Raw genomic sequence first — 23944 nt, forward strand, 5'->3', positions numbered from 1 at the left:
TAGAAAATGAAAGACGGAGAGACTTCTATCGCGGGATATAAGACCATTATATATTCACGTTCAAGCACAGATCTTACAAAGCATTCCAAGCACCTTACCAAGAGTCTACTATAAAGCCGCACCTATGTCCATGAAAGTCCGCACTGTTTCCGCTCTATTTCCAAGAATCCCGCCGGAGTCGCGACCGCAAACTCCGATGACTAAGCATTTATCACTTTGAACTTCCCGCCGGAATGCCGATTCACATTCCGCATTCCATCCGTTGAACCTAGGCAGGATAAACTCGTCAGAATGAATGATCGCCTTCGGGCGCACCTTGCCAGAAAGGCTTGCACACGATGTAGGTCCCAGAAGAGGCGATGCGATAGGGCTACTCCTGAATGCGGGCTATGCCGGAGGTGAGTGCTTGGTGAATTAGTATTTGGTAGCCGTGGAATTCCTAACCCAGACTCTAGGCTTCGTCAAGCCTGTCACTATGAAAGACGGGTGATATCATCTCCAAGTTCGACACCATCGTCCTCAGAGCTCCTCTCTGAAACGTTTGATCCGGGCCATATCAAAGACGCTATCGCTAAGAAACTCAGATCAGCCCCCAGCGATATTTTTTCGACATACATCCGATCCATCCATCCTTGGTTTCCTATTATCGCACAAACACTACAGGATCAGCTCCCGCCATCTTGGAACGAAGCTTCCCTGGATTACACGCTCCTTGCCCTCTGCATTAGTTTGCTTTGTACTTTCCCGCCTCCCTCTTCAGGAGACGGGACTCTATCTGAACTTCAGTCCGCGTACCTACATGCCAAGAGCTGGATAGCAGTGATCGAAGGACTCGGTATCACCTCGTTCAAGATCGTTCAAGCAAGGACTTTGATCACTCTATTCGAAGTTGCACATGGCTTCTACCCGGCAGCTTACATCTCTATTGGGACTACTGTCAGAGCTGCCGATGCGCTTAAAGTTCACCCTGACTTATATCCATCATCTTCATCCTCTACTACTGATGAGTCAGAGAGAGAGGAGGCTGTACTAATCGGGTGGGCAATCCGTATTCTGGACAGGTGCAAGCCTCCATTTATCCCATGAAACTATTACTACTCGCTGTACTGACCTATTTTAGATACGTAACAATACAATCTGGACATCATCCCTCTCTCACTCGCTCTCTCACCAAGGATGTCCATGATCCCAACAAAACCTCCTGGCCCACCAGGCTCGAGAAAGACACAAGGAGCCCTCTCTGGCGACTCTCCCGTACCTTCGAAGCGTCCACACTTCTTGATAACATACACAACGTGCTACACAACCCCACTTCAGAACAAGCATTCAACGTGGAAGAAATAGGGCTTTTGGTGGAGACGTCATATAGCCTCCGCACGCTCCTAATAGAAGAGGTTGAAGATGCGGACGAGATATACTCCGGCGGACTAGGACTTTGTGATACGTTAGTTGAGCCGCGTTCTTCTCTCCTAGGTCTTCTTGAAAAATTCGCCTCGCTTCGATGCTGATGTTGCACAGTGGCTTACTCCTGGCCTACGAGAACGGTACCAAAGCTCAGATCACCGATGGACAAACTTTCACTTGCCAATCACTTGCCACATCATCTCTAAACTCCATTCTCACCACCATAACTGACACGGTCTACCCCTTTGTCAGTGGTACACGAGCCATAGACTTGGACCGCCTTCCTCCATTTATCACATTTCTTGTGTACAAAGCGGCGGGCCTGGTGACAGAGAGGATGTGGATGGAATTTGACTCAACTGAGGCATTGAGAAAGTTACGGATTCTTAGAGAATTCTTAAAAATGGTGAAAGCAAGGTGGTTATGCTGCGGTACGTTGACCCAAGAGGTTCCAGGACTGGGTTTGCTAACGGCGCGTGAATAGAGCGTTATCTTGGCCTTCTTAACGAGGACACAACGCCGCGAATCTTAAAAGCTGTAGAGGCCAGGTAAAACTTTCTCTGATTAGTATTTAGATTTACGGGAGATTGGTGCCGAAGTCGATTGGGTCTGTAAGAATCATGAATAGAGTCAAGCTCTGTAGCCAATGTTCCGATAGCTCCTGTACTCTCTCATATGTCAGGTACACACGTGCACAGTTTGGGGCAGAGTGTAATGATTGGAGGAGCATGTCTGGAAAAATATATCCGTAAAGTCAAAATGAATTGAGTAGACAAGAGCGGTATGTATAAAAATGAGAGCAAGCATTTCTACATAAGCAGGCTAAATAGTCTCTACTTGGATGATATTGAACTGAATGAGCTTCCGCCTACTATACATTTCTTCGCCTCGTCGGGACTGGCGCATAACGAGATAATTGAGCTCAATATAAAAGTGAAACTGTGAAATGATGTGGCTACATTTGGGTCGACGACCTGTCATCGTCGTCCTGTGGTTGGGAATCAAAATCGGCATGTGGCAGGACTGCTGCCCAGTGCGAGCTCACTGGGGCTAGCAAATACAGTAGTCTTCGAAATCAGTTAGACATACACACTCTTGCAACTTCTTTACCAGAAGATAAATCAGAAATGCACTAATCCATTCTCGCTCACCGCTCTGTAATTTTGGTAGAACTGTAATGGTAATGGTCGGAGACCAACATACAGTCAGCGTTCCCCGCATCCTCACCTGTTTTACAAGGACAGTCCTTACCCCGGATCATAGTCACTGGACTGAGGTTCGGTCATAGAACCGGGAGGTTGAGACCGGATTTATTTGTTTATTGCTCTACGTTCTGTGCTCGCAGGTTTGAACATTTGCTTGTCTGTGGCCATGGCAGATTTTGATATATTTCCAGGCTTAACTCATAGCCGCACGAGCTCCCAGTCGATGCCAGACGCCTAGAGCGGGCTCGGTCGGAATGGCTGGAAGTCGACGATCTGCGAAAGCCTGTGAACGCTGCCGAAACACCAAGCGACGCTGTCGACCCCCATATCCGTGTACAGCATGTGTTAAGCATGGCCAAAGCTGCGTCGTCCGAGATAGGGCAAGGTAAAAAGCAGACAGAACATCTGGCATAAATCAAGTTAAATAAAGTGCGCAGGCCCAATCGTGCGTCGAGGCAAACGAGCGCCTCAATACCTCAAACACACAACTATCCAGCTGCATTTCAAGGTTCTGCAAGTCGAGATTCGTTTCAGTCATTTGGAGGCGATGAAGCGCCCAACGTTCAACACCTATCGCAAGCAGAGGCACAACCATCTCGTAACCCGTTCGAGATTGCTGTCTATATGGTCCGCATAGAGTCAAGAAAACGATTTAGTATGTATACTCGTCACCATACATGCCTTTCTCTCACACCGGAAAATAGACTATGATTTCACATGTCATCTCATCGAGCCACGGCGTTCTCGCCTCAACAAGGTTGTCCCTCCAAACCTGCAACCACAAGCGAACTCGACTACGGTTCTATCAGACCTAGATCTTCAAAAAATACAACACATGATCGGTTCTATGGAGCAGCTGAAAGACACACCAATCGACCTCGTCGACTTGTCCCAAGTCCAATCTTCAATAGCCTCCTTCTTCATGGACAGTTCGGCAGACACTACCATAGAAAAAATCGATGTCGGGAGCACCAGCGCTCGCTTAGATGGCCTGGCTCTTGCATTTGCTGCTCTTGCTTTTTCTGCTCTCATATATAAAGCCTTCAATGAGAGCAACTTTGAAGTCCCACTGGCATTTCTCGAGCTGTCAATGAAGACTGCCGAGGACTACGTCGGCCCACCAACGCTGAATCTAGTCCTTGCGAGTTTTCTTCAGCATATTTGTGTGCTTCGAACTGGGACATCCAATCGTTGTCGAGCGTTGATTGCCCAAGCTGTGCAGGCAGCTCATGATATTGGCATTAACAGGTGCGGGTCGAGCCATAACCCGCTGCACACTGCCAGGCTTTATTTGGCGCTGTATTTTACGGATCAGTATGTGCCGTAGTATTCCTTCGCTGCTACTTGCTAAGCATCTCCTAGGTACTGCGCCATGACATATAATACTGCGCCATGCATCAAGCCAACCGATTACGATCCTGTTATCTTCGAACCACTCCGACAAGCCACCCCGGAGCTCAAGAATCTAGTGGAGCTAGTGACTTTAAATGGAAAAGTACTGGACGCAATGCACACTTCTTCCTTGAATTACGACAACGTCATCAGCCTAGAATCTGTCATCGGCAAGGCGTGTTTCACCCTTGGCCAGCCGCTTCTCAGCAATGCGCAGGAGGAGAAAGGCTTCGAAGCACGCTACGCCAGCTTGGCCCAAGTTCACATGTTCTGGTAAGTTTTTAAGCTAGACCGGTTTTTCCAGCGCTAAAGTCCTCAACAGGTCCCGCATCATGCTTCGTACACCCTTCCTCATGTCCAACGAACACTGGTTGTCGTCGCTCAGTATCTGCATCCGAGCAGCGCAGATGCTCCTTTCAATATACTTCGACGTCCTCGGCCCATCAATCCTGGCAATAGCGAGGGCAGATTCTCCCGCAACTGATCGACTGTGGAAATGTGCTCACAGATCCAATCAGTTGCCACCTACTTGGCGCCAAGTACGAAGAATAATGACATCGGTTTTGGTTCTCTTCTATGCCTTTTGGTATGGTGAGGTCTCATACGACGAGGCCGGCCGCGCAATTGCGTATGCCTTGGCACTTCTGGAATTTGAGCGAATGAGATGGGGCGCTGCGCTCAATGATTCTAGGCGATCAATCTTGTTTCTGGCGGCTGCCAGTGGAATCAACTCTATGGAGTACATCAAGTGGATTCTACCAGGGGCAAATGAAGGCTTCATCGCCAGCGTGCTAGATGTGGATCATACCCAGGCACAAGCAGACCCCACTATGGACCAGCAAGCAGATGATGGTGGATCATCCGTCCTTCAGGATTTGGATAGCGAGAGCTTTGGAGACTTGCTCTCCCCTAATTCTGTATTCTCCGGCGTTTTTCCGCATACAGGATGGGACTTCGAAAGCCTATTTAGCGCCAATTTGGGAGGGATGGGAGACTTATAATTCCTTTTCGGAGCATTATATATAGAGCAGAAATGGAAAGATATTCGGATCATATTCTTCGAGAAAAAAAAAAGCAAGAGAATTCAGAGAGAGTACCTAAACAGCTCGTTTTCCCTGTCCGTCTTGTCTTCGAAGCCTAGCTGCATAGCCACCGTCTGGTCAACTGGCCCGTACTCACGATCACGTCGCTTGTTCTCAAGCACAAGATAGCTCCGCAATGAAGCTGCCCCACAAATTGCAATTACTGTTGTCACAATGATAGCCAAGAAGCAAGTTGGATAATGTTCTTCAGCCTCCGGCTTCTTGATGGTCAACGGAGCAACACCATTGCTGATCCCCCAAGCACACCAGAGTAGACCCGACATAAAAGACTTTTTGGTGTGCCCAGCAATATTTGCACCAACCAGAGCCAAAATCATCATGTAGCCTCCAGCGAACCAGCCACACATAACAAATCCAAAGATTGCACCGGCTCGTTGTGCGTCCCAGTTCAGCTTCCACATCAGACAGGCACCCAGTACCACGCAGGCTTCACATGCGATCACCAGCCATGTTCTGCAGTCTTTGAAAAAAGTGCCGGTGATGCCCACTATGATGCATGTAACAAAGACGCCTCCGCCAACTGCTCCGGTTAACAGCACAGATTGAAAACGGGAATAGCCAAAACTGCTGATAATCACACTGCCAAATCCGGAAAGGCCCCCATTTGCAAAATGAAGACAAAAGGTGGTTGGAACGAGTATCCACGTAACTGGGTCTCTCAATAGCTCTTTGATCTGATATAATTTGAACTCCTTATTCTCGATACCGGTCTGTTCCAAACGGATTCGCTCCACCGCAGCCAGCCGCTCTTCTGGTGTTAGAAACTTCGCGGATGCTGGGTTCTGTGGCAAAAAGAAAATTAATACTATACCCCAGACAACTGTGCCGGCTCCAAGGATAAGATACTGGTACTTCCAGGATCGGAGGTTACCCTGGATATGACCTATTCCGAATATGAGAAGAGATCCCAGAAGACCTCCTAGCCCAGTAGAGGTGTACCACAGAGCGTATCGGAGGGGTTGCTCTGCTCTCTTCCACCACATAGCAATCATGATGGAAAATCCAGGTGCTACAGCACACTCGATAACGCCCAGAAAGAACCTAGCAATACCTTGTCAGCAATAATCCACCAAGCTGAGTCTGTTTGCCCCCTTTTACCTTTGAGCCAGGAAGCCATGATAGCTGCCCACGAAAACCGTGAGCATAGTAACCACTCCCCATGCAATCACTGTACACGCGAGATACCGGCCGATAGGCAGTCTCTGAGCCAGCCAAGCAGCGGGCAGTACTTCTGGGCGTCAGCCGCTACTCAGGATCATGTTCATAGAGAATGGTTGGTAATACACACATCCAGCCACGCATCCCCAATAGAAGATAAGTGTAGCGAATGAATATCTCCGTAGACTCAGAATTGGCTGTGGCTCGGGGCCAGGAGTGTATCCCTGCACGGTATAGAGATGTAGATCCTCGATAATGCCAAACTGAGAGGCGCCGTTGAGAATAACCTTGTCAACATACTGGAGCATAAATGTAATGATCAGGAGTGGCATTAGGAAGAAATCAATCTTTCGGAGGACGTGACGGTCATTCACAACCGGAATATGGTTTGAATGGACTGTGTATCCTGCGGGTTTCTCCATTGTATTCTCTGATTCCTGAAATAATCCCCACACTGGCAGAATAGGAAATGGTGTAGGAACAAAGGCAAATGATTATCCTCTGGAGCTTTATATACACAATACGGCGTTCCGTCTTGGCCTATTTGCTTGTCAATTTCCCCACGGGGACAGTCCATAGTGCGGGGATAGGGACGGCTACGTTTATTGGACTCGTATGACAGTCACTATTGGGTAATGTAGGTTTTGCAAGAAAAAGGATCCGGGTGTACACTCGGAAAAGTAATTTTCTACGTCTATATGCGCGTAATATCCGCTCGACGTCTGGATCGCTATATCCGCATTCTATATCCGCCTACATCCGCATCATAGAATAGTATCTTATAACAAAGTTTCGGTTATATAGGAGCGCTCCATTTCCGTATCTCTGCTTGAACGCTTGTTCTTTAGAACAAAATTGCCTTTTTTATTTCGTTCCCGGCAATCTACAGACATGACAACTATCCACACTCATCCATCCCACGGTATTGCCGCCCAAGCCCTAAACGACATCCTAGGCGACTTCAACATCCCTCTTCCAACCGACGGAAACGGTCCGCGTATCAAATTCACAGGCACAATTCCACCACCAGAACAAACAAAAAGCGAAAAGATATGCCTGTCGCTTGTTGGAGGAATTCCAGCGCTCGCCTGCGCAGTCACCGCCGCACAGATCTTCCAAGCACGCGGAGGCGAACAGCAAACTGTGGAAATCGATCTTCGTCGAGGCCATAACTATATCGATCCTGATATTGGTATGACCCCTTCGCTCAATGGACAAGAGGTAACCTTGGATGTGGTTGCTGGAAACCCATTCTCGAGAAATATCTTCGAGACTCGGGATGGGAAGTGGGCAGTCCTTAGTGCTGTGTATGTGGATTTGGCATATCAGTGGACCGCATTACTGGAATGTTCGATGACGGAGAGCGGAGTTAGGGAGGCCGTGAAGAAACTGGATGCTTCTGGTGTGCGAACCGACTGATGTGTGGCTGCTGCAAAACAGATATGCTAATACTGACATACAACTAGATCTCGAAACCCTAGCAGCCAAGGCTCATATGCCTATGGCGATCTGCCAGTCCGAAGTAGCCTGGACCAATCATCCACAGGGGTCGCACATGGCGAAGCTCCCGATCGTCCCCGTGAAAGAATGGGCAGGAGCCAATCAAGACACTCATCGTCCTAGACCTGCACAGCCTGGTCTCCCCAGAAACCCTTCCCGTCCTCTTTCGGGCCTAAAAGTCATCGCCATCACCCATGCCATCGCTGGCCCAGCTACCGGCCGAACTCTTGCCGAACACGGAGCCTCAGTTCTCCAAGTGATGTTTACCCACGGCTTTGAGCACGCGTTTGTCTATACATACGCAAACCTGGGCACCGCATCCACCCGCCTGAACCTCAACCGAGAGTCGGACCGCGATCGCCTTTGGACACTCGTACGTGACGCTCACGTCTGGATTGACAGCTACCGCGAAGGAGCAATTGCCAAGTTCGGCTTTTCTGACGACGAGATCAGAAAAGCCAACCCAGGTATGATTATCAGCCACATTCGCTGCTACGGGACTTCTGGCCCCTGGGCGTGGAAACCCGGCTTTGACATGCAGGGTAGCGCGTCGAGCGGGCTCATGTATCTCATGGGCCAGGGAGTTGGCGATGGGCGACCGCAATGGCCGCCTGGTATGGTGATCAACGACTACACTACAGCGTATTTTGGTGCGCTGGCAATTATGGGTATTATTTTACGACGGTGTAAAGGCCAGAGCAGCTGGAGCCAGGGGTGGAATGTCTCACCTAGTCTCTGTGGGACGGCAATGGGCATCTTGAAATTCTTTAAGACGAATTCGCTTCCCATTGCAGACTTAGAGGCCAGTGTCGACTCTGCCCTTCCGCCAGAAACACTGGAAGGCGAGACGCCGTTGGGGTATCTGCGGACGTTGGCGCCGCTTCCGCATTTGAGCGCTACTCCTCTTCGCTATGAGCATGGTCTCCTGATGACAATGGGATCCGCCAGGCCTGTTTTTCCTGGCCATGATGATGGATACGATGTGACCAAGTTGACCCCCTGGACAAGGCAGGAGCTTATTGCTCATCTTGGTGTCGCCGTGACCGGAAAGCTTGAGAAACTGAGGGCTCTGGGAGCTCTTGAGAGGGATGCATTAGAGAAAAAATGCCAGTACTCTTCTTAGAGGCTATTTTGGATACATATAAAGCCATTTTCGAAATTTTCTTGACTAATACACCATGCGAAACGCTTTCCTGGCCCCACCGTCAAAGCCTATGCGTAAATCAACCATCGGGCGGGCCGCATTAACTCGAGGGATTATGCTCAACTTGTTATATTCAGCCTGTTCTGTCATTTCCTGTGTGGTAAAGAACTGGCTCTCTATCATATGACGTATGAGAACGAGCTTTACAGAGTAGAGTACCGGGACTACAAATGCCCACCATTGCATGCCATGACAAAATATAAATCGAGCGGGTACATGCAACGCTTCAACACCTTCCTTGTTCCACAAATAACAACACACATCAAATCCCCCCTACCTCAACAACACCAACACATTAATTATTCAATACATCACAAATCGCACCCCCGGAAGGCGGACTCGGTTTCACCGGCGCAGGTCCCGGGTTCGGCGCCGGAGGTGGCTTAACATGCGGCGTGGGCGTGCCCCGATGATTGCACACATAGGCACTCGAGCACCACTTGCCATCATCAAGCTTATAAACCTTATCCTTATGATAACTATAGCACTTGAGCGGCAAATTCATCTCGTACATATGCCACGCGTCGCCCGCAGCAATGGGGTCCTTGATGTTCGGATTAATGTGCACGGTAAACACGTCGCCGTTGGGCATGCGTGCGGACACGCCGCCTTTTTGGCCCCAGGGATATGAACCGGACCAGGGGACGTTGACCATCATTGTTGGTCTGTTGGTGTCGGCGCCGTTGCCCGTCCAGACGTCGCCGGGGTAGTAGATCATTTCGCGGGAGGTGGAGCCGCCGTTGACGCCAAGGCCGATACCGCAGTCGGCGAGGACGAGGTTTTCGTTGGGGGTTTTTTGGGATGTCGCGAGGTGGAGGAGGGAGAGTAGACTCGTGAGGAGGAGGATAATGTTGCTTTGTTTGAGTGTCGCCATTTTGGAGGTTCGCTTGAGGAGCAGGCAGGCAGTGTTCATGGACGAACAAGAGCAATTGCTATTAGAACGGGCGAGGTTTCTTCTTTAACATTCATCGGGCAACCGGCGCTGAAACTGCGACAAGTTATAGACCCTCGTGATATAGAATGGGTGATGGGCTTTGGGAAGTCTGTCAACCCAGCTGAGGTGCGGGTACTGTGACCCTAGATAGTATTATGCAGCAGAAAACCCTGCATGCGCCCGGAGTGCATTTCAGCTCTCGGGGTTCTCCGGCATTCTCGTCAGCACTATCAGCTGTTTTCTCCCCCAAGTGTTCACCGCATCGTATACTTCAGTGCTTGGCTGCTGCAAGGTCATGCCATAACTGCTTGGACAGTAGTGACGCTGACTGCGAATTGCGAAGTGCGCAAGCGGAATCGCCGATGCGAGGATGACGTGGGGGTCCGAGAAGCATCTTGGGCTGAAGATCTGTTCGGGAGAATTGCAGCCGAACACACATGGCCAGTTCTCGACCAGTTCTAGATCCTTACTGGTGGGACCCTGAACGGGCAAAGAAAAGGCAATCGAGGATTACCTCTGCTGATCTAAGCACCCTCATGCATAAAAGGGCAAAATAGCCGACGACATGTCATGAGTTTCAGGCCAGCCACGTAGCTAGGGCTGAACATCCATGCCAAGCAAACGGCGGCCTTTGTGGGGATCGCCAGTTCTAGAAGAGTAATGGGACGCTATAATATGCATAATGACGTTCCTGTCATGTATGCATCCACGGCAGGGATGTTACAGTGTCACTCGACTTATTAGCCAAGTGTTTGTGGCGTCGCACAATACGACAGGCGCTCTGACCCTCATGCATTGAGGACACGGCCTGCGATTCAGGTGAGGCTTCGCCTCTTTCGAAGCGCGTTGGAAAATTAATCGCATTCAGCTGGCTGCGACAAGCATGGCGTCTCTGAATGAAGGACAGCAATTGGAATGATATATCAAGCGGTTGGGAGCGCTTCAGAAACCCACGATTCTACAAGTTCAGATTGCAGACCCAACCCCCCAAACCTCAGCACTCGCAATGCTGTCCCTCAACCTTCCCAAACTAGCCCTGTTCATCCCGCTCCTAGGAACCTGCCTAGCAGAGCTCCTCACCCCGTTCCCAGACACCGCCAGCGACCTCGCCATCAAGTTCCAACCCGTCCTCGACTTCGACACGGACAGCTGCTACCAGACCGCGGCCATCGGAAAAGACTACAAGGTCAACTCTGGTTTCGACCCAATTCTCGCTCCACCCCGTCCGCCAGGTCCAGGGCCAATTGTTCGAGCCGCCACCGACGACGAGCAAGTCGTTTTCGCTGCCAACGCCAGCGACAGCGAGATTGGGATCCGCTCGGGCGGTCCCTACGCACCCTTTGGATGCCGCGACAAGGCCCGACTAGACCACAGCCAGACATACGTCCGTGAGCGCTGCAACCACGGCTGGTGCGCGTATCTGTACGGGTACTACTTTGAAATCGACAATGGGTTTTTAAACGCACACAAGCACGACTGGGAGCACGTCATCGTGTGGACGCTCAACGACCAAGTGTTTTTCGTCTCGTGGTCCGCGCACGGCGACTACACGACGCACTACTGGTCCACGGTCCGGTTCGAAGGCTCGCACCCGAAGATCGTGTACCACCTCGGTTCGGGGGGTACGCACTCGCTGCGCAAGGCCGAGGCCAAGGACGATAAGATTGAGAATGATACCGGGCGGTGGTTTAGGGCGCCGCTTGTTTCGCTGGAGAAGATGCCCTGCGAGTTTAATCAGAAGCTGCTGAATAATAACTGGGGCAGTGCGCATAGTGATTTGAATAGGCTTGGAGAGAAGCTGGATAAGTGGATGCCGTGGGATGCGAGGAATAATGAGCATTTTAACCCGTGGGAGCCCAAGGTGCCTTCGTGGGCTGCGAGGGGGTGAATTGGGGATGGACGATAGCTGTCAGTTCGTATTGTGGACGGCGGTCAGATTGGGCTATGGTTTTTTTTAGATTGAAGGTCAGACCGATTCCGAGACACAATGTAGTACTATCTTGATACACTGGGTTTTCTGGGCTACCCAACAGATCACCCAGAACATGTTCCGGAACGGGCCCATAATATCCAGAAAGTCCAATTTCCTTCGATATTCTTCTAAGTTCGAGCTTTTCTATAGAATAACATCATCACCAGGTATGGGAGATCCTTCTTCCTACCATCTCTTCTTCTCAATTATCTTAGTTGTTAGCTTGGTAATGAATAATACCACCTTTCTCACTATCCATCTCTCCCTTAGGTGAACTGGTGTCCACCTCAGACACTACCTAACATTCGACATCCTACAGGCAGTATGGCTTGACCTGACTCTCAGAGTGTTATGAAATGTCCCTCATACAATAGTTTTGTAGTAAAATAAAGGGTGTAAGTGACTAATAAACATGTTTTTCTACTTAATAGAAGTCGAATGATTAGTTTCTAAACACTGATCAATAGTGAATTGAAAGAAAGAAGTAATTAAATATATTCTGATTAAGATACACCACCTAGTTACTATTACGCACTCACCCTTATCACCTAGGATCGTGCGACCAAAAAGCGGCGATCTCCTGTTTCTCCACTAGGCTCAGCCACTTTATTTGCTAGCATAGGCGTAAGGCACGGGGCTTAAGTACGGCTGAGCGGACGGGAAGCCCTGTTTTCCACACCATATGGCCGTACGTGCTAGAAGTAAGTTACGACTAGTTTATATATCAGTAATGAGCCGCTCTTGCAGTTAGCAGTTAGTCGTACCAGTGATAAGAGGGTACTGCGCATTTGCAGGGTGACTAGACTAAATAGCTGAAGGGATAAGATGACTTGAAATTCTCAGGTCTGAAGGACTGACAACAGCTAATTGACAATAATAATACGATTACAAACTGGCAATGATGAGAGAAGAACAATTTCTGACTATTCCATGATCAGATGCCTCTTTCGGCCGTATGCACTCATGGCACTTGACCCTGTCCCGCTTTTAAGGTAAAGGTCAGGGGGCCGCAGCCACATTTATCCAAGCATGTTGTAAGAGAAGGACAACTCTGGCTATGCAGCGATGGTGATTGCAGAACACCCTCAGTACTATGAGCTAACAGGGTACCAAGCGCAATTCATATTTATTTTTAGGTACTTCCTAAGAGATGATTTATCTGAATATCATGTCTGTGGTTACTCAATTGACAGTTAAAATTTGGAGGACGTTGATTGGCCAAGGCGTCTCCTCACGTGCTCCAGTAATAGCAGCCCATGTGATTTGCTTCATGGTGGCTCTTCAAATTTCCTCTCCTATTGACGACAATCTGACCTTCCATTGTAACTTCCATTCGTAATGAATGCCGGAAACGACAATCTTACTGTCCATAAAGTTTCAGTACAACGTACACGTCAAGCATGCGGACCATGTCGGTATGTACATCTGATGAGGGGCGATTTTGGCCGTTAACACCTACCCACGTGATTCCATCAATTCCATGAAGCAGGCAACTAACTTGCAATATCTGCGTCAAGTCGAAAAAAGGCTCGTTGTCCAGGCGAGAAGCCGACTTGCTCACTATGTCAGAGACTTGGTCAGCGCTGTTCATACAACGCGCAGCGGGCAGCCAATGGCGCAGTATCGGGAGCTCGCTTAGGACTCAACCAACCGCGCACCCCAAATGACGCGCTACTAGGAAATGGGCCAAATGCTCAGCAGTTCCGGCGTATCGAACAGAGGCTGGATGCGATGGTGACCCTTCTCCAGTACGTTCTCCTCAATCTCAAACGCATCTCATCATTGGCTTCAATCATGCTGATGTTATTCCGACTAGAGAGAGGTTGCCGACAAGCAATGCCATGGATAGAGCATCTGAAAGGACAGACAATCCTAGTTCGGGAGAAAGGATGCCATGGTATGTCATTGGCGGTTTTCACTCCCGTTGCGATGAACTTTGTAAATGATGAATCTTAAGTGTCCCATTTCAGCCGGAATACATCAGATCTCAGGTAGAGATTTACCTGGATCACTTTTACGACCAGCCATATTGTGTCTTCTCGCGAGATAAGCTGATAAAAGACGCGGAAAAATTGCCTTCAGAGGTCATATTTCCTCTCGTCGCCCTTACCTCTCGTCTGGCCGGCAAACTTTCTGGGGATTTGCGGTCATATGCGCCAAACACAGCTGATTGTACTAATATGGCTTGGAGCATTCTGGCCAATCAGTATAGAACTGGCAACCTGTGTCTTCCTTTTCTGCAGGGCACGTTCCTGATGGCGCAACTAGATCTCGCCGATGGTCGGTCAGATCGAGGTTACAATAGTGTCGCCCTTGCACTTCGAGCGCTACAGTCAGCCGGGCTGAACAGAAGCGATGGCTACACCTCGCTTCAGACTAGAGCTGATCAAGAAGACTGGAAGCGCATTACATGGGCGTTTTTCATGCTTGACCGCAATTACAATGCCTCCCGGACCTATTCAATCTGCCTTAGCGACAAGCATTTCACATTACCCTTTCCTTCTCCGAATGCGTCTGGTACAGACCATGGATGCTCAAGCTCATGCGGTAGACTGTACGATGGGCCTGGAAAACTAGGGGAAAAGGTAGATGACGGGATTCTGGCGTGTCTCATCCGGCTTTCCTCGATCTGGGGTAAGCTCACAGAGTACGTGTTCGAGCCCTCTGATGAGGATAGATGCCCCCCATGGCAGTCAGGCTCGACATGGGCAGGTCTAGAATCGGACTGGATGCAATTCCAAACACAATTCGCGGATACACACCGCTACGTGAATGTTGATTTTCGCCGACGGGCGCGCGAGGAGCGGGGCTCGCGTGCTTACTTGTCCACCTGGCTATGCGTTCAATTTCTCTTCCATTCGGTACAGGCATTGCTGCACCACCCATTCGTCATCACGGGTAAGCTTCGCCAGTACGGGAAACACATACCTTCTACTTTTCTGCAGAAATCGTACGAGAGCTCCGTCATCCATTCCAGATGGATTGCCCGGTTTGTGCGGGAGATGGCCGAGGTGGGCTTCAAGCTCTATGACCCATTCATCGGGTATCTCTGCGCGATTGCAGCCACGATCCAGTTGGAGCATACTCAGAGTAAAAAGCAGCAAGTTGCCCGCCTGGCCAAGAATGACTACGAAACGCTTGTGGCATTCGTGACTGGTTTATCTGCGTACTGGGGGAATATGGGAGTTTTGGTGCGTGAACCCGAATTGGCAACTGTAGCAGTGCTAATACTTCTTCAGGCCCATCGGTTAAACAAAATTGCTGAACGACGCAAGGACTATGGTTCACTGTATGATAATCAGGAAGAGTTCTCCGGCATTCTTCCCTGCATGCCAGCCTCGTCTGATCTACCTCGCATGTCTGCTGAGGACGAGCGTTTGATGTGGGATATTCTTGACTTTGGCACGTCCTGTAGCTTTGCTAAGGCATCTATATTCGATGCTTCCGGTTCTTCATCCGACCAGCATATGGGAGGAGTGTCTGTGCCGCTGCCTCTGGATGATTCTTCATCCACAGGACATGATGTAGTAGGAGAGGTAATGGTTGATCTTCCAAGACCACGAGCTGAAGAGCCTGGATCCGCTACAGACTCTCTTGATCAATATCTTCCACCAGAGTGGCCGATATCAAATACTGACGAGCTGGGATTGGCACTGCCTGATGCAGCGGACTGGTTGCTCTTTGGAGGTTCTTTGCCGGAGCAGTTATGATTCTAACCCGCCTACCTTGACTATTCGACATCTCGGCTCGCTGACAGTAATCCTCCCCGTCTGTACCATAGGAGTGAGTGAGTATTTCTCGTTATGCGTGTTTGCGTATGAGGTGAAATGATTCTTATGACTGTCGTTGGACCATTTCATACGTTGTGCAAGAAAGGAGCATGATATGCTTGGCTCATATCAAGCAAAGAAGCGTTTCACATTAGGCTAATCAGTTTCATGCATTATGTACGAGCATCGAAGGTCATATGTATTTCCTTCGTGACCTTCTAGATCTTACTTCTTCGGACTGATGCAGTCATTGCAGCAGTATACACCTCGCGCTCCTGAGGTGTCATCTCTCGTCTCTCGGGGCCTCCACGGCTGCCATCACCTTGAAATGCGTCTCCTTGGAACCGTTCACGGAACTCTGTTGGGAATTTCCATTTCTCCAGTAGTTCGCTCGGAAGCTTCCGCTCGAGACTACCGACAATGTACTTCCCAAGGACAGGGAGGAATTTGAAAGCACTATGATTCAGTCAGATCCGCTGCATACGGCTATACTCGGCGCCCACTTACTGTCCGCTACCGCCTGTGGCAATGAACAAGTTCTTGTGCTCAGGATGGTAATCGAAAATAAAGTCCCCGGTAGGCGTGTCATTGTACCAACACAGACCCACTTTTTCGAATCCCCGTTCCGCAAGTTCGGGCAAGATATCCCTCAGCCCGGCTAACAGTCGTTGCATACCGTCTGCGGGGATGAAGTTGGCTCGTGCAGAGACAGCCGAGCTTGGGGGTGCAGATACGGCTTTTTGATGTGGCGACGTATACCCGAACCCGTGGACCGCGACTTTCAGGTACCCCGTGGCTTCATGGACGGGAAAACAGAAGAAGCCCGTTGAAAAGTTGAAGTAGATTGGGAGGTCCTTAAGCCGAATCATCTCCTCCGGTGTCAGACGGAGCCATCCAACAACCTGTCCAGTAGCCATCATCGAGTTCCAAGACGGGATGAGACTCGCCGTCCAGGCGCCGGTGGCAACAATGAACCTGTCGCCGGTGATGCGGTTGCCGTTGATAGTCCGAACGGCGTCAACCACTCCATCCCGTCCATACTCAAGCTCGACGACATGACCGTTCGGACCGGAAATAAAGCTGACTCCCGCTGCCACGCAGCGACTGGCGAGTCTTTGAACAGCTAGTCCCGCATCCGCCCATCCAGCATTAGTATTGTAAAACCCGTCAAAGCCAGGCGTTGCCAACTTCCCACTCAAAGCAGGGAACCTTCGCTTCGCCTCCTCAACACTGGGAACGGCATGCCACTCCTGCCCCATTTCCGTCAATACCTGCCGCGTCTTGCGGCTGTACTCCGCCGCACGGGGCTGCACAGGTTGCTCCAAGGTTCCTTCCTGCGACACCCAGAGACAAGGCGTCTGGTGAAACGCCTCTGAGTACTCGGGTGTCTTCCACTGGTCGTACGCCTCTTTGGCTATCTGAGCGTAGACTGGATCGCCGTAGTCAAATCGAATGACGCGGGAAATGTCGTTACTGCTCCCATCTGGAACTGGAGGCATGCATCTATCAACGACAGTGACAGAGGTGTATCCATCTTGAGCGAGCCTTAGGGCCGTGGAGAGCCCGAAGGCACCGGCGCCAACGATGATGAAGCGGTCGTTCCTGTTCATGTTTCTCGTTATTTGAGGTGGAGTCAAATTGAAGGATCTTTGATTTTGGGTTCCATTGCTCAAATTGGTCGCAGAACTTGACATTTATATATCCCTATCGAAGACACAACAGTGATCAACTCATACTTCACGGGCCGTGAGCCGGACACACCAGTGTGCTTGGCGGCATTGGCTGATAAACCGGGCCGTACACGGACCGTCTCCACATCTTCAATATCCAAATTGGCCAATCAAAGCCCAGAATCCTGGATCGTTCTCGGCAGATGTTTTGATCTGTATTTCCGGTTTGTGGTTGTATCCGTGTCGTTGAGAAAAAGTCTTGATAATATTTTTGAGTAGGGATTCTACATACTTCCCTCATATGCCGCAGTCTAATGTGGGATAGTTATATGAACATGTGGTGTAGTGTGCTCTGCGGTAAAACATGTCCAGAATATATCAGCGGGCATATACAACTGAACGTGATCCATGAATACAACATCAATAGAATGAAAGTACTACCTTTTGGGTGAGCCAGATCTCAGCACATCCCGCACCAGCAGCCGTAACCTCCAAGCCAAGGCCAAGTTCAACAGAACATTTATTGCTCTAGATAATCCTATAAAACTTATCTACACCCTAATTCTCCCACTCCTTAGCCTATTATAGACGCGGTTTAGCTGCTTCCTTAGTGATTTAAGGTCATTTCTTTACTTGCTAGTGTCAAGAGCCTGATTTCTGGAGGCAGGCATTATAGGATGGTATTGTTTAACACATTTACTCTGGTTTTAGCTTGGATATCTTTATAAGATATAAATGGATTAGTTATTGAGTTTGAATCATGTGTAGAATCAATTACTCATCTCTGCTAGATAGCACCCTATGTTGGCTAGAGTATGCAAGGCCATAGGTGATTGTAATGTCTGCAGTATAAGAATCATTAGTTTAGTAACATATATATTTTTGGAGTTGAAAATAGTTTCAGATTTGGACCAGCTGATATTGCATGGTAGGGTGGATGCTCGCTTACAATGGCCGCTCGCTTACCGATTACGTTAAGCATGCTGAAGTGCAGACCACAGATTCTAAGGCCTCACAGCTCTTTAAGATGTGGATTTTTCTCTCAGGGGCCCAGTTCAAAGCCATATTAAGAGGCAGGAGTGCATGTAAAAAGTATGAAATATTGGCAGGGTGAAGCTTGTTTACACAAGGCAACGATGCCGGATTACCAATAATGGCTCACTTGCTCTCTAACGCAGCTTTTATTACTTAACCCTTAGTATTCATTAATAATGGTATTTACGTTGCCCTAATAATCCACAACAGTGATTATTTGCGTAAAAGAGAAGAAGTATACAAGTGATGATAATGGATGATGGCTAACAATTTCAACAATAGAAAAGAGAAAGAATGAAGCAGTATAGCAAGGAGCGCCTATATTCTAGAAGTCACATGTTCTGGTCATCCACTAAGAGGTGGTCCTTATATTTGGTACAAATGAGTATATTCTGACGGAACAGCCAGGGCCTGACAGTTTTATCTGGGTCTTACGACCTAACAGCCCGTTGGTAATGCGCCCTTGATGATATAATACTTAAACGCGAACTATTCTACTGAATTCTCTCCCCAGGGAACTTACATTGTTGGATGGATACAGTTTATATGACCCTTTTATTGTTAGAAGAAGCTCTAGAGCATATTTTGAACACATCGCCTCTTGATTAGAGTAGAAAGGGCCGTAATCTACTTCTAGTATCTGGTCATCTGTCTACTCACTGGATTTCGTCAAGCCATAGACTAAATGTGCCCAAAAAGGAAGTGTATGCTGATGATGTCTTTTCCTCCGGTCAGTTGAGGGCAATGGGAGTTACGCGCTTTGCTACATCTTATATGTACATACGGACATAGAGATGCAACATTGCCCTGTGCTGCCAGCAAGGTTACCTCTCCGGCTTGGTGTACCGCACGTATCGGGCAAGCATTTTCAGACGCCGTTGGCTCTGTCATATAGGTTTGACAATTAATGATCAAATTCGATGGTGTTATGAGTAACTTGGAGGTCTGCGACATGGCCACTAAGTGAATACCGCCTGTCCTAAACCGACGGATGATTAAATTCTGGAGGATAGGGAGTTGCGGAGGATTGGTTTTTCAATTTTCAGACTACTCAACTGCAGTGTAGAATTCCTATTATTATAATTTCTTCGCATGTACAAAAGAGAGTATGTTGTATTACCCATACTATTTTTACTCCACTAATAACCTATTCAGTGCTGAACAGAATGCACAGCTTTCCTATAAATATCTGTTCTGCTATTGGGCTCAGTCAGATAGGTGCAATCTTATGACACCCCACTGTGCATATGACAGCGCGTTGTTTTCATTCTGTGAAGGCACATTCTTCCTGTGTACCTAAAGGGTGTAAATAGCTTAGGTGGATTGTTAAATGTAGGGGTCGGAATGCAGGCCATGCAATAAGCTATTTTTACATTAGTATAGTTACACACATGACCTGCAAAAATTATAAGAACGCCCTCGCTCATCGTCAGATTGTGAGTTATCATAAACCATTCACTAAGGAATTACTTTTTACTTTAGTCTTCTTATTTTGCAGACATTTAAGATGCATCTGACTCTTACTGTGCTCTTTTCCATTGTCTCATTAGGGTTTGCTAGGGATCCCTTTGATTCTACAAACTCCCCAAGCCGTTCGAAGGTTGAAGGAATACAGCTTGATTCATATTGTCCTAGCCATGACGCTGATGAGGAATCCCAACGCGAGATATTTGCCCGATTCGTCCAAACACTGTACGGCGAGAAGAATGTGTCGAAGGCCTTCAGCACATATGTCGACCCCGGACTGATTGAGCATGATCCTTTTGAGCAAAGCCGTGATGAAGTCGTGGCAAGGTTGTCTCAAATCATCCCCGTCACCGGTTTTACGGTTCTACGCTCAATTTTTGATGGCGACACTGGGTTCGTGCACGTCAGAGTAGACGAAGAAGACGCGCAGCCAATTGCTTTTGCGGACATATATCGTATGGATGGGACCTGCATTGTCGAGCATTGGGACGTTGTGCAGAGCCTCCCGGAGAATTCCACGAACCCGATGGCCATGTTCTGATTATTGGAATTGTGTTTTTCTAGGCTGTGCGATAGTTTTCTGGCTTTACATAGGTCCTGGGTTCTAGATTTGCACTCGAAACTGCAGAGGTGCGGTCCTAAGCACCTAAGATCTTGCACACCGAACTGGACTGAATGCAACTTGATTTATGTAACATGTACTATTTTATCTTTTTGAGGGAAGGATTTGCAGTAGTCTCCACTCTCTCATGGAAGGCTGTTTTTGATTCAGCACGAACGAAAATAGATTCAAGGTATGGGAGGCGTGAAATTAGTCTCCTTTAAGATTCTTGATGTCTTGGTGATATACCAGTGATTCTAAGAGCATAGCACATACCACCATAGGATGTGGAAAACAGGGCTTCCCGTCTGCTCAGCCGTATTTAAGCCAGTATTATCAACGCGCTGAACGACCCCTTTGTTTCCTTTTTTTGACTCAAATTTAGTTGCATCTTTTATCTATGTGAGCGCACTATACTTATCCATCCCTTTAATAGTTAAAATTCTAGCTAACCAACCTCTTACTTAGCTTCCACAACCTTTCTGCGTCGACCTTACTCATCACCCATGAATACACTCTTTCCTCATGAAGGTCCGCAACGTGGCAATCACTCAAGAAGGCACCACTGTGCTACTCAATGTAAGGATTAAATGCAGCAAAAATATATGTAGCAGCACGCTAATCTAAGTCCTTTATTACAAGTTATCCATGTCCCATAGCTACTTATTTCCATAGAATCTGTCTATTTGCACAAGGTCTGCCGCAAAGGCGGCCTGGTCATGAATCCCATGTGATGAGAGATTTATGAAACATGTACCAGGGCATATTAGATAGGCAAGGGAACCATTGGACCTAAGTCTCTGTGCCAGTGCAAGGCCCATTAGAGCACTAGCTATCTTTAACTGGCCATACACCAACCACATCTAATTATATTCACCATTGTTTTTGGTTATAATCTAACCAGTAGATATGACCTATGCGGTGCACATTGCTAGAGATAATATAACCCAGGGGGTCAGTGATACTAAAAACTTCGCCATAATAAGATTAGTGAAGAGGAAATGGCTAAGATGATTTGTCTGGAACTGGCTTTCAAATCTGTCCTTAGTCAAATTGTATGGAACTGCCATGATAACAGCCAATCAGAAGATCGACACAAGGCACATCAGACCACGAATATAAGGTATCTGCGGCTTTGCGGACGTTATCGAATGACTGCAGGTCCAGAGCAAGAGTCAACCCTGACTGTTAGGTGCGCGGTGCCAAGCCAATCAGCAAGGCTCTGCAATTTGGTGACTGAGTGGCCGGCTAGAAGGAAGGTTGCAGGCCTTCCTACAGCGACGTGCTTTACAAAGCTTTCACAGAGATCCCTGGAGACACGCCCGTGACGTGTATGAACTTCCAGCGATTTGGGAAGCGTAGAAAGGCATAAGCTCGCTGGCCCTAGTTCCGTGACTGAAGGACGGCGCCATGGTGGATATAGTAAATCTAAAGTCGTTAAAAAGGCTGGATAAGTTAAACTAAAGGACTGAGATAACCTGGAGAGTATATTGGCTTGTAATATGGGCTTGAGCTCCTTAAAAACTGGACGAGCTCGGTTATCATGACCCCCATCATGGAATTCTTATTCTCCATCTTTCCGCTGGAGGAGATGCACAATTTGTAACGGTGTTCGAATCATATTTCCAGTGTGGATTCCGGGAAATAGCATCATCCGCGCATATAGTCCCCGGGTGCTACAAATCCGGCTATCCGAGATGTGCATAGAACTCGCTGAATAGCAAGCGTAGCTCCATTAGTGATGCCATGCCCGATGTGTACAAGTCAAGTATGGAGTGCGTTGGATAAGAGTCCAATCAATAAGGACCTCGCTTCGTATTTCATCAAATAATATGAACCAAGCACCAAAAAGAGGTTGCATTTCGCCCCTTTACCTTTCCCTTGCGTTTCCAAGCAATCATGCACTGGCCACGAAACGTAGAATCACCCAAATTACACCCAAACTTAGTTCGATCAAAAAAAAAAAAAAAAAGTCACCAAAATATACTTCCGTCAGAGCAGGGTCCAATTTAATCATTCAATACTATCGATCGCAAACCACTATATATTACTCGATGGCAATGACGGTACAAAAGCATACAATCACAGAGGATTTCAAGCAACACTACTCTTAGAAGTAGCATCCTGGAAGTCTGCCAAAAATCTCCATCGACTAGCTATCTTCCAGCCCTTCTCTTTCCAGTCGTTCGCTTTGTTGGGGAAAAAATCGATAATCTCCGAAAGACTCTTATCATGCGCAATGATAACGAACACATCCTCGCTCGCGTCAAAGGAAGCCATCTTCGAGATGGTAGCTTCGGCCTCAGCGACATCACGGCCTGGGGCAGCTGACAGTTGGCTGTAGTAGGGCATTGTCTGGCTGTGATTCGGGTGAATTGACTCAAGGAGGGGCCCAGGACAGATTGTACCTGGTAAGTATGGTGGCGTAGAAAATGGTGATGGGGAGATCTCTGTCGGTAGGGGTACGTGTTTGTTGGGCCTCAAACACCCACAATGATGGCACCCGTCAGCTCCCATGAAGATAAAAGTCGTAGGGGTGGTGCGTGCCAACGCACACATGTGCCCAACAGCATGCTGAAAGTTTAATGAGCTTCTCGGATCAGCATGTGTTATAGTTGAGATAGTACTTACCCCTGGCGCTTCAAGTAAGTAAAAACTCCCGTCACCAAAGAAATCCACGGCGCGAAAATGGCCAATTTCCAGTCCACTTTCGAAACTAATTTCCCGCAATTGCCGTCCGCTATCATTACATAGTAGAATTAACATCAGTGTGGCTTGGATAACAATGCGCTCAAGCGGGAAGGGAAAACATACGCATAGTCACTCTCGAGTATCACACCATTAGGATCAGCGGGATAGCCTGGAAGAATAGCATCCTTGAACCCAGAACCGACAACGAGTTCTGTTGAAGGCGGAAAAGTAGACGGATCGCCGATATGATCAGTATGCCCGTGGCTGTGTGTACCGCAACAGTGTTAGTGATCTAATCCGGGTGTTATTTTGCTTCTCGTACCTCCAAATAATGCTATCAATGTCATCGAGTGCATAACGGCCAACTTCCTGAAGAATAGTAGCAATGTCCTTCTCTGCATCCATAATCAAACCTGGTATGCCCTTGCGAATGACTGGAGGCAGAGACTCTTTGTCCACCCGGAGACCTAGATCAAAGAGAACTCTTCTGCCCAGAGGACTCTCAATGAGAAAGACATAGGAAGGACATTTCAGTATGTCATGGCCTGGCAATGGGTCTTTGACAAAAAATTCCAATGGGACCCTGATATCAGCTGTACTATCAATCACACAAACGTCAACGGTGTGTTGAGAAGCTGGGATATTGAGATTCAGTAGTGGTTCAGACATCTTAATCCGTTGCTCTGAGGATACAAACCAACGTCTCCTAACCAAGAAATAAATAGAAAAGCAGAAGCAGACACCAGCTTATGAGTCCGTAGAACACAAAGTATGCGCTATTTATATGAATTTGAGATATCTCATCAAATTTTGGTTATCCAGATGGAGATGAATTTAT

The 23944-nt window shown here is 48.2% G+C and overlaps 9 protein-coding genes across 9 annotated transcripts; 5 read left to right on the plus strand and 4 right to left on the minus strand.

The window, feature by feature from the left end:
- Positions 1-291: 291 nt before the first annotated feature.
- On the plus strand, positions 292-5002 carry Aud_008962 (uncharacterized protein; the record flags this gene model as incomplete). Its single annotated transcript, XM_043293827.1, has 9 exons — positions 292-398; positions 483-1061; positions 1121-1444; positions 1519-1810; positions 2814-2994; positions 3047-3214; positions 3314-3923; positions 3972-4274; positions 4324-5002. The coding sequence occupies 9 exons, from the start codon at positions 292-294 to the stop codon at positions 5000-5002; spliced, it is 3243 nt and encodes a 1080-aa protein (XP_043149762.1).
- An 83-nt stretch (positions 5003-5085) lies between these two features.
- On the minus strand, positions 5086-6684 carry Aud_008963 (uncharacterized protein; the record flags this gene model as incomplete). The annotated part of the gene is made up of 3 exons (XM_043293828.1): positions 5086-6145; positions 6203-6332; positions 6393-6684. 3 exons carry the CDS (start codon positions 6682-6684, stop codon positions 5086-5088), a joined length of 1482 nt encoding a protein of 493 aa, XP_043149763.1.
- A 469-nt stretch (positions 6685-7153) lies between these two features.
- On the plus strand, positions 7154-8885 carry Aud_008964 (uncharacterized protein; the record flags this gene model as incomplete). The annotated part of the gene is made up of 2 exons (XM_043293829.1): positions 7154-7664; positions 7729-8885. 2 exons carry the CDS (start codon positions 7154-7156, stop codon positions 8883-8885), a joined length of 1668 nt encoding a protein of 555 aa, XP_043149764.1.
- Positions 8886-9261: 376 nt separating this feature from the next.
- On the minus strand, positions 9262-9840 carry Aud_008965 (uncharacterized protein; the record flags this gene model as incomplete). The annotated part of the gene is made up of 1 exon (XM_043293830.1): positions 9262-9840. The coding sequence occupies one exon, from the start codon at positions 9838-9840 to the stop codon at positions 9262-9264; it is 579 nt and encodes a 192-aa protein (XP_043149765.1).
- Positions 9841-10906: 1066 nt separating this feature from the next.
- Aud_008966 (NPP1 family protein) lies at positions 10907-11788 on the plus strand (the record flags this gene model as incomplete). Its single annotated transcript, XM_043293831.1, has 1 exon — positions 10907-11788. The coding sequence occupies one exon, from the start codon at positions 10907-10909 to the stop codon at positions 11786-11788; it is 882 nt and encodes a 293-aa protein (XP_043149766.1).
- A 2264-nt stretch (positions 11789-14052) lies between these two features.
- On the plus strand, positions 14053-15582 carry Aud_008967 (fungal specific transcription factor domain-containing protein; the record flags this gene model as incomplete). Its single annotated transcript, XM_043293832.1, has 2 exons — positions 14053-15063; positions 15112-15582. The coding sequence occupies 2 exons, from the start codon at positions 14053-14055 to the stop codon at positions 15580-15582; spliced, it is 1482 nt and encodes a 493-aa protein (XP_043149767.1).
- Positions 15583-15860: 278 nt separating this feature from the next.
- Aud_008968 (NAD(P)/FAD-dependent oxidoreductase) lies at positions 15861-17252 on the minus strand (the record flags this gene model as incomplete). The annotated part of the gene is made up of 2 exons (XM_043293833.1): positions 15861-16098; positions 16150-17252. 2 exons carry the CDS (start codon positions 17250-17252, stop codon positions 15861-15863), a joined length of 1341 nt encoding a protein of 446 aa, XP_043149768.1.
- Positions 17253-19854: 2602 nt separating this feature from the next.
- Positions 19855-20355, plus strand: Aud_008969 (nuclear transport factor 2 family protein; the record flags this gene model as incomplete). The annotated part of the gene is made up of 1 exon (XM_043293834.1): positions 19855-20355. One exon carries the CDS (start codon positions 19855-19857, stop codon positions 20353-20355), a length of 501 nt encoding a protein of 166 aa, XP_043149769.1.
- A 2154-nt stretch (positions 20356-22509) lies between these two features.
- Positions 22510-23775, minus strand: Aud_008970 (MBL fold metallo-hydrolase; the record flags this gene model as incomplete). The annotated part of the gene is made up of 4 exons (XM_043293835.1): positions 22510-22989; positions 23047-23155; positions 23230-23370; positions 23429-23775. 4 exons carry the CDS (start codon positions 23773-23775, stop codon positions 22510-22512), a joined length of 1077 nt encoding a protein of 358 aa, XP_043149770.1.
- Between the last annotated feature and the right edge of the window lie 169 nt (positions 23776-23944).

This window comes from Aspergillus udagawae (genome assembly GCF_001078395.1).
Source record: "Aspergillus udagawae IFM 46973 DNA, scaffold_7, whole genome shotgun sequence".
NCBI lineage: Eukaryota > Fungi > Ascomycota > Eurotiomycetes > Eurotiales > Aspergillaceae > Aspergillus > Aspergillus udagawae.